This window comes from Callorhinchus milii, unplaced genomic scaffold, assembly GCF_018977255.1.
Source record: "Callorhinchus milii isolate IMCB2004 unplaced genomic scaffold, IMCB_Cmil_1.0 Scaffold18, whole genome shotgun sequence".
NCBI lineage: Eukaryota > Metazoa > Chordata > Chondrichthyes > Chimaeriformes > Callorhinchidae > Callorhinchus > Callorhinchus milii.
The window spans coordinates 14605812-14615741 of record NW_024704759.1 but is presented as its reverse complement, the minus strand read 5'-3'; the positions used below and the strand labels follow the sequence as shown (position 1 = coordinate 14615741).

The 9930-nt window shown below is 41.4% G+C and overlaps 1 protein-coding gene across 10 annotated transcripts in view; it reads right to left on the bottom strand.

Annotated features, from left to right (window-relative positions):
* Positions 1 to 2773: 2773 nt before the first annotated feature.
* zmynd8 (zinc finger, MYND-type containing 8) overlaps positions 2774 to 9930 on the bottom strand; it is a 46464-nt gene continuing 39307 nt past the window's right edge. For all 10 annotated transcript variants that reach the window (XM_007905178.2, XM_007905179.2, XM_007905176.2 and 7 more), the window contains 8 exons: positions 9349 to 9741; positions 8001 to 8197; positions 7391 to 7471; positions 6862 to 6940; positions 6220 to 6459; positions 5244 to 5401; positions 4864 to 4956; positions 2774 to 3775 (listed from right to left, as the gene is read on the bottom strand). In XM_007905178.2, coding sequence (XP_007903369.1) covers positions 3674 to 3775; positions 4864 to 4956; positions 5244 to 5401; positions 6220 to 6459; positions 6862 to 6940; positions 7391 to 7471; positions 8001 to 8197; positions 9349 to 9741 — 1343 coding nt within the window. In that variant the 3' untranslated portion in view covers positions 2774 to 3673. The remainder of the gene's footprint in view (positions 3776 to 4863; positions 4957 to 5243; positions 5402 to 6219; positions 6460 to 6861; positions 6941 to 7390; positions 7472 to 8000; positions 8198 to 9348; positions 9742 to 9930) is intronic.

Genomic DNA, 9930 nt, shown 5'->3' with positions numbered 1-9930 from the left:
ATCTCACCCCTCAAAAAAGTCTCCACACCCTCAGTATCGGTCAGGTTTCACTCTACAAGTTATTTAAATGCTGTAAAAATGGCAACAAATCAACTCATGCAGCAACTTGCGGCAGTTTTGCCATCAATCAATGTCTGTCCAGGTGCCAAAATGAACATTAATTTAAAGTAACACCTATGGCAATTCCATATTGTATTACTTTCTTCTTTAAAATAAGGGTCAGACTCTTGTAAACACTTTTAACAGTACACCTTATTGTATTTTTTTGTATCGTACATTGTTTGGTTATATTAAGCTTGTTCCTTTTACAATAAAGTGTTTGGTAAGACTGTCCCCACATACTTATTGCCTCTTTATTTCAAACACAAAACAATTCCCTTTCACTACGTGGCAAAATCTAACTAAACAAGGAAACCATCCATTTTTTTGAAATTGCCCTTTGCAACTCTTAACCGATGTACTCTTGTCCCACTGTCTTGAAGCATCAAAATATTGTTCTACCGTTTTAATTTTTCAATCCCATTTCAAATGTCATACCCATCTATAAGGCTCCCTCGAAGATGTGTCCTTTCAAGACTGAAGGCCGGAGCTCGTTTAATCATTGGCAATTCCTCTTAACATTGGAAATCGTGCTCATTGCTCTCCTCTGACCAGCGATGACCAGAACTGTATGCAGTTCTCTAGGTGCGGTCTGACCTCTATAGCTTAATTATGACTTCATTAACCACTCTGTTTGAACTGCACTTACCACATCTCCCAGTCTTAAAGAAGGACAAACAAAAGGAAACGAGCTGCAAAGTCTGTTTCCTATTGCTCCTGTTTTGACTTTGCCACGGGTTAGGTCCCTTCCTGCTAGCTGATTAACCTGCCATTATTGTTGAACTGAAGTGGGATCTTTGATGCAGTTTCCTCTCAGTTTGAGATACTGAGAGAGAGAGAGGTGGATAGTGAGTTCTTTTCCTCCATCTGGAAAGCACTCATTTTGTCAAAGGCAAGATGCAGCAAGCTGAAAAGAACAGAATAGGTAAAGTTTTGCTGCTCTCACCAGGTTTGTTTCTCAACTTGAGATTCAGCATTCGTACACCCAAATTACTGCAAACACATCAATTCTATTATAATTTCATATCACAAAGGAATCTATCTTTACAGAGATCATTTTTTAGAGAGAGATCAATGAGTCACTAAACAACAATCCTCATTTGTTGGAGCACCTCACCACATCGTTGAGACATCACAAAGATCTTCAGAGTTTTACTGTAAAGTGTAGTGACTGTGCGTCTGTAAAAGAACAAACAGCTTCATTGCACACCGACTTCGAGAGGGCAAGAAAAACATTGCACCTTCCCCTTAAAACCACATATTCCATTCAGTAAAGGAACACACGTCAGGCTGAGAGGCAAAGGGGTCCATCCACGTAAATGAACACGTAAGTGTTCCAAAAAAAGTATAAAACTTATCATTTTTCCATCCCAACTTGTACACAAAGTGGGAAAATGAAAAGGGGATTATGTTAGAACACAAGAGCGCCACCTTGTGCTCACTGTAGCCAGGTGCACGCCCTAGTGAGGGTTATACCAGTTTCCGACACTGATTTGAGGAGCTCTTAATTTCTAACATTTGTTTTTACTGTTGCCCATTTTCTTGTGATTATTTTGTACTGTGGATTCTGCCTCCTCGGCTGTCCGTACAGAATGTGTTGATCAAGCGCTAACGCCCCCCCTTTAAAACCTACAGTGATAAGTTTCCTTTGGAAGTTACGTTTTTACAACAAAGCAGAACATGTAACACAACATAAACGAATAGAACGGGGGGGAAAGAGAAAACAAGTACTCTATAGAAGAAGAATACAAATCCTCCCAAAAAAGTGTCTGATAAAATGTTTGTTTGTAGTGGTTTTCTCTGATCAGCACATGTCCATCACCTTAGGAAAGGGGATCTCAAACCAGAAAAAAACCCAACCTCTTTGCCTCAGTATTAATAATAATCCCTCCAAAACCAAAAAAAATTGATCATTTTCAATCCACGACTGTCTGTGGGGCATTGCTGTGCGCAATTGGCTGCCGCGTTCGCCCATAAATATACAGTCACTTCACTTTACAGTGTGTTCTGTGAAGCGCTTTGGGACGTCCTCCCGACGTGAAAAGCGCTATATCAAATGCAAGGATTGTTGTTGTTGTTAGTCTCAGCCTGAATTAGATTTTCATTACACTTTCAAGGTCAATAGTTGTAATAAAATTCATATATTCTACCGACAGAGGATTTTATTCTGAATCGTTACAAACCAAAAGCATGAAATAACTGACCTCCCACTTTAGAGGGTTTGGGAAACAAAACATATGTTACTTTGACCAAATACGCTGTAGGTGGTGGTCGTGGTAGGAGGGGGGGAAACGAGGGATAAGAGCAGAGTTTGCTCAGATTTCTCTTCTACTGCAGCTGTGCAAGAAAAATCAATTTTCTTCTGCATCGACCTTCTGAAGAAGGCTTTGCCAATCACCTGAAACATGATCCATTTCAGATTGTGCCCAGAATTGTTTTTATGCTGCATTTTAGTGGTGATTGAACATTTGAAGCGCAGCATAAATAGGGCATTGGAGACACGAGAAAGAGCAGTGCGATTCATCTGCCAATGGTGTGAGGGTAACAGAAGAGTACACACAGGCTGACGGATTTGCATTCTGTGGCAGGACTCATTCCACCACCAGTCCAGAGGCTTTACACTTTATAAAATACAAATGAAGTGACAAAACCTTTTTTTTATATTTTTAATATAAATTTTATACAAAGAGATGTGAAAAAATATCTCCATATGCTAAAAGCAATCCTGTTTCACAAGTTAGGCTACCAAATTATGTCCTTGAAGATCAATGGTAATTTACTAGTGTCTTTTTTTTAAAGTTTTTTTTAATAACACATTTACTCATCGGGTCTGGCTGAAAACTGTACAAACTGCTTATTATATAAACCAGGATGAAAAATAAAATAAACAAAAATATACATCAGGAAAGCACTGGGATCATTCTGAACACAGATAGGACAATCTCATACACACACACACACACACACACACACACTCTCCCTTGTGTTCAAATGCCATTGATACACCAAAAGCAAACAAATGCTAATACAGTGTGTGGGGAAGGGGAATGAGCAGCAAGATGGATTGCCCCACTTCGCACTCCTTCATTAGACGTTCCTTCTCCACCCCATCTCATGCTTTTTAAGGTCATTTGAGTTCCACAGACTTGTACAGACTTGTACATATAAATATTATATGCTCTGGTCCAACTATTAAAGGTGTATTTATCGTTGCTGAAAATGTCCCCAATCTTGTCACAGTTTTCAGAGACTACACTTGAATCTTCCATTGAATTACATTAAAGGAAAACACAATGGGGGGGTGGGGGGGGGGAATGAAGCTCTAGGGCTGACGAGATCTAGAAAGATGAAAGGTTTACAAGATATTCTGGAGTTTAGCTTGAAGGTTTTTTTTCTCTCTTCTTTTGTGTTTTTTAATGCTAGCCAAGAATGTAGTGTCACTAAAGCTCTGTACATCATGTACAAAGCAGATAATCCGCGTAGGACAGAACAGCATTAGTGGATTCCCATGCAAAGTCTTTCCGTAATGCAGTCTCTTCCTGATCGTCCTTCTAGAGAATGGGGTAAGGGGGCTTCAGGTCCTGTGGACTTGAACAGGCATTGTGGTCTGCGTGTACTGGACTCCTGGCCTCATGGCTACTGTCCCGGCTGTCGTGCCCACCACACCTGGAATGGTCTGCGGACAAAAAACATACAAGATGTTGAATTAATCTTATTGAAATAAAGAATGTTACTATCCATAATTTAGCAAAAATTCAATCTTCAAGTCAATCAGGCACACGTGCAACAAACACCTGCACAACAGCACAATTATTTGCTTCGATTGCTGAAGTGGAAGGTTATTGGGTCAAAAGAAAGATTAGAGCAATGTCAAAGGTTTAAAGAGTCAAGTGACCTGGGTCTCGATCTCCAAATCACCACAGGATTTTGAGACTTCTAGTGTTCAAAATTATAATCGAGTTCAGATAGCAAAACAAAAATATTTTCAGTTTCACAGCAACTTGCAGATTGGTGCAAATGTGAGAACAAACAGCTGAAATTAAAGACTGAAATCTTAAAGTGTTCTTAAAACAATGGTTTTGATGTTCAGACATTGAATGTGATGGGGGTGTTCCACCGGCACTGGGTGACTGTACTTGGGCCACATGCAACTTCCTTCAAACGTTTCTGACAAAGTTACACATGGCAGGAAGGCTACTGCACTCACCAGGAACAGTTAAAACATTCAGCATTTTAGTTATTACAGAAAAACAAGAGGTATGCACAGAAAAGAGAGTCTACATCACCTGACCTTTAACAACAGATGCTGAAGCAGATGGCACAGGTACTTAGTGTACTATTCAATAATGCACAAGGGACTACAGCAGCCAAAAAAGATGAAGGTCACTTTGATTTAGAAAGCTCAAGCTGCTCAGAGCATGCAACAACAACAACAACAAGGTTTCATTTATAGAGCGCCTTTCATGTCGGGAGGACGTCCCAAGGCGCTAGACAGTTGGGTCAGGACCTGAGCAGGGGGGAATTGGTCAGGGTGAGGGGAAGGAAGGGAGGGAGCGAGGAGGGGGTAGAGAGTCGAGAGGGGAGCGAAGGCACGGTCAAAGAGAACTGCGCACACACACACACACAGCTTGATCGAAGGAGCATCTCTATCTTGAGGGAATGTATGAAGATCTTACCCACGTGTAGGTTTGAAAGTAGGTTCTTTTCTGTTTTTTCTCCCCACTTGTCAGGAGAAAATAAAATCAATGATTTGATTGTACTTACGATTGTGGGTTGAGTTGTTGGGACATAGGTGGCTGTTTGTGGCTGAACCTGGACTAGTTTGACTGGTTGGTTGCTGGACACACTTGCTGCTATCTACGGTGACAAGTGTGACAGAGAGAACTTTTAGTAAAACATTTGATCAATAATAATAATACAATAATTAATCTTTCCGTTTGATATAGTGAGCCAGTTTTAATTGTGGGCTGAACAGTAACAATGAACAAAAATTATAGCTGCACAAAAGTTCTACCACTGCTCTACACTGGTATTTTTGTTCTCTGTCCTAGATGAGAACAGCTTGGAAGACGTCCAATCAAATGCTACTGGCCTGAAGTTCTGGATGAAGATTTTATTGTACTGAAGAACCAGACTCTACTTACTGTGGTATTTTCCTTGCTTTTATCTGTGCTGGGGTCCTTGTCATTTTGGCTGGCTTTGGCCTCTGACGGGGACTGTTGGACACTAGGTGTTTGCCCAACATTTTTGTTTGATGCCTCGGAATTCACTTCTGATTCAGGCTCTTGCTGAGTAGCAGTGGCTGCAATCAAAAGATTGCAAATCAGTCATAAAGAATGTCTCTATACTCGCACAAATCATAATATCTAAAGATCCATGTGCAAGTGCTAATTGGCTTATTAGAGGAGTGTAAATTAAAATCTAATATTAACTCAAGGGGTGGATGCAGAATTTACCAAATGGCTTCTGGGCAGCGGTTGTAAGAAGACTTCTTTTATAAATAAGGAAAACTCGTTTTGTAAAGCAGAAATCTTATTTCGATGTTTTACATTAAGGGCAAACTGAAAACTGCCCTCTTGTAACCTCAGTTCAGGATGGTCCATTCATGTTACCCCCTCCACTCCCCTCCCTCCATTTCATCTGATCAGCCCGCTCCCTCCATAACCCGTAAATGTTACATTATGTTTCTCGAAAATATTGTTTATGCAGCCCACGGATATTTCTCAAAAATGGGGCATCCGGCCCTCGGCAGCTCAAAAAGGTTGGACCCCCCCACCCACTGTCTCGCTGAATCCTCAAAATCTGTGGATATTCAAATATTTCACTATTACCAATACAACTGTAACCTACTGTTAAGCATTGCACAATAACTATGAGCACATAAATGAAAGACAATAAAGTATGGGTTTCACTACCAATTTGGTAATGCAGTAGCTCTATGCTGCTGGCACACTGAAATATAAAACATACACTGGCAAGGAGTCTCCCTCCAAGGGTTTGACAAACAACCTTAAAATGTAGGCAGTGCACCTTTACATGCAACGTTTGAGCTGAGGAGACGGTACACACTGAAAGCAGTGTTCAGGGTTGCGAGGCTTCTGGTTCTCGCCCCCCGCTTACCTGACTGAGTGCAGGACTTCATGTGCTCTGGCCAGTGTGCCTGCTGACAGGGGTAATCACAATAGCTGGTGTTCCAGCAGCAGTAGAAGATGGCTTCCTTCCTGCAGTTGGCACACCACTGCTTCTTCTTGGTTTCGTCAACTGCCTGCTGCCTCTCCGCTTCCATTTGTTTCTTCATCTCAGCAATCACGCGATCCTTATCTTGCTCGAGACTCTGGCGCATCTCTGCCATGGTTAACTCTGAGGATCACGAGAAACATTTCTTAATTGGACGACTGTTGCTAATTTGCCAAACAACCACCCACACAACAATGGGAGAAACGTATTTTACCAAATGATAGCAGTTGTGTTTATATAGTGCTCTTCACATACGGGAATGGCTCAAAGTGGTTCATAGCAGTAAGGTTGGACACTGAGCAAGGAGGAAAGGGGTAGAGGTGAAAAAAGTGGGTTTCAGCAGCAATTTTGTAATGCTTTCTGCAAACTAGTTCATCTAAATTCTGTTCACATTCTCTCCTCTGACTTGAGACGTGATAAATGGAAGTTGAAAACAAACGTAAAGGAAAGGTTTTACCAAAAAAAATTATAAAGGCAAGAAAGAGGGAAGAGAGAAGTAAAACAACTTGTTCATGTGTAACGTACCTAGGTTATGTTTCATCTCAGCAAGCTCCTGTTGGTGTAACCATTGCAATTTGTCAATTTCAATTTTCATTCGCCGAATCTGTGAATCGAAAAGAAATCATAAATAAATAATAATCCTTGCATTTGATATAGTTCTCTAGAAGTCTCAAAGTGCTTCACATAATATACCATAAAGTGAATTGACTGTATATTTGTGGGTGAAACACAGCAATGAATTGCGCACAGAAGTGTCCCTCCTAGTCCTGAATTGACTGACCAAATTATGATTACTTTTTTTTTTAAGGATTAATATCCCTGGAAAAGCGATCCACCAATCGACTAACAACCGGGTTCTTGCTTATTGCTAAGTAAACGGAGGCACGTGGAGTAAGGAAACTTGCCCAACATTTCGCCCTATCGGGGAATAGAACCCAGGTCTCTAACCACTGAGCTACAGGGCTCCACGTTAATAATGATAAATCAAGTTAATTCCTAATGACATTTACGTTATTCAAACGGACAACTTGAGCTCAGATCTAAAACGACAAACCTCCGCTATCGTGTTTCCAGAACTGTTTCTGGAGAGATCATTGTAGATTTCAGTCATTGTTCCCTTTATTGCTTCCATCATCTGAAGAGCAAAAGTTAAGAAACAGGTTTGCGAAATGTACAACTGTAATGACTTTCACTAAACCAAGATACATCTTTCCATTGTTATGACATCTTAGAACAGCACTTCCCACTTTACCAGCGAAACACTGGCAACTCATATCAGCCATCCCTGTCAAGTTAGATCATCAGTCTAGTATTAAACTGGACAAATGTAGACTAGGAGCTATTGTCAAGACTATCCAAATCTAATTTTGCTTTGAAACCTTACAGCTGTCAGAAAGAGACACCACTGTTAGCTTGGATTCACAACTCTTTTCTGATACACAAATAAACAAATGTTATGGATTATCTTTACACTAACATGCTTAAGGGTTTCAGATTTGATATAGTCAATATTTCAATGAGTAATATTTTCTGTGATTATTTTAGGAAAGGGTAGGGGGGAATCTATAGCTTTAAGTTTACACAAAGAAGTCTATCAATTGTATAAGCATAAGTACAATAGCTGTAACAGACCGAGCCAGTAATGGTGGAATAATAGTACATACCTTATTGGTATACTTAGTCAGGTCAGCAGCAACATCCGCAGATGGAGTAGCTATGGGGAGATCAGTGCTGTAGGTCGAACTGGAAGAGGCACTGACCATGGCTGAGCTGTTCCCTGCTGTAGATGCTGATGAACTGCTGGTAACCAGAGTAATGGAAGACGTTGAGGTGGCCAGCGTGGCCTCTTTCTGCTGCACAGCTGCAATTAGTAAAGAACGAGCGATTTGTGCTGTGACCTTTGCATTCGCTCTAAATCACACACACTGCGTAAATCATACAAGAACAAATATTGCTACTTCCATGGGACGATGAACTCTCATCGCGTAACCAAAGGCACATTGAGTTAATGTGGAGAATGTAATGTGCACAACTGCAACACTGATAATGTGTGGCTAATTTCTTCATAGTCCTTCCGGACAGACCCAGCCTGAAGAGGAGAAGTAAGTCAATCCTTTGATTATGTCTCAGCCACACATCGCGGATACCTCAAGTGACCTCAAGTATTTACCACGAAATATATAATATGTGGGTGGGTGGTGAGGGGGTGCGGGAGGGAGGGGGGCAGAGGAGGGAAGAAGAGAACAAGTGGAGAGACAGTTTTTAAAATTGATCTTTTAAAATAAAGACAAGGACATTGAAACTTCAATGAAATGCAAACTTACACATTGCAACGAGCAAGTAGCTATTAATCGGCACATTCCCACCACTGTACATGCTGTAGCTAGAGACTGGACCCACAACGGCACAACGTGCAAGAAGAAAAACGTCCTCTTCACAAACAGCATGCGGCCAGGCATTGCACAGGCACTCGCCGAGACACACAAGGTCCTTTTAGGATCTGTGCTAAAGAGGACACGAGCTTGGCAGGAGGTGACCTCGCACGCCAATTCCCCCCAACACTAAACAAGATGACACTTCAGGATGGAAGAGATTTCACTGATGTGACCAGAGATCCAAACTGCTCTTTCCCAATACTGAATTTCAACGAGAATAAAAGTGTGCTTTTGCTAACAAAGAAAGACTGGTTGTTTCCCGTGGCTTCCCATTTTTTAAACCTGGGCTAGTTTGCTTGATTATTGTCATCATTGTAAGAAGGAGGACCACTAAGGCCACTACGGGGCTAACTATCCCCTATTGCATCTCGAAAAGTTTCCAATCGACAGTTCCTTCAGTTTCCTACTTTTGATCCAATTTTCCACCTAGAATTGACAAGACCTCAGTGAGGTTTTACCATAGAGATTAATGTCTGTGATGAACCAGAGAGCAAGGGAATGTGCAAACCTATTTTAACCATATAGGTATGTATATCTTTTACACATAAAAGTCACAAAAATATAAACTATTCCCTACCTTTCACAGCCAGTCTTGTCTGGTAGCGGGTTCCTGTGTTTGGGGACTGTTGTTGTGGTTGTTGTTGCTGCTGTGGTGGTGTTGCTTGTTGTTGTTGCTGCTGCTGTCTCTGAACCTTCTGCATGTGCCACTTTTGTGAGGATGTCTGGAATTTGCTGGAGGGATTCCACACCACCGCCCGCTGAACAGCCGGCACAGTTTCCTTCGGCAGTAACGGCCGCTGTTTCTTCACCGGGCTGTTGCTGGCAGTAACGGCTGGCACCGTAGATGTGGGGACGGCACTGGCTGTGGTTGTGACGCTGGTTGAAGGGACCTGACTTTGGAGGCTGGGGAGTGAGGTGGCCTCGACTTTTGGTTGACTGGACGCAGCAGCGGAAGTGGGCGAGGCTTTACCTGCAGAGATAATTCAAAATAGAAATTCTTGAAACTTTTCGGATTAAATTAAAACTTAATTGAGACAAAAAAAACCTTTTTACAATATACAGTATCCCAATGACACAATCCAATCAGTCAAGAAGCAAAATCAACAGTAATCACTGAGGACTCACTTGCCCACCCAATTTGACAAAAATATACAGTTTG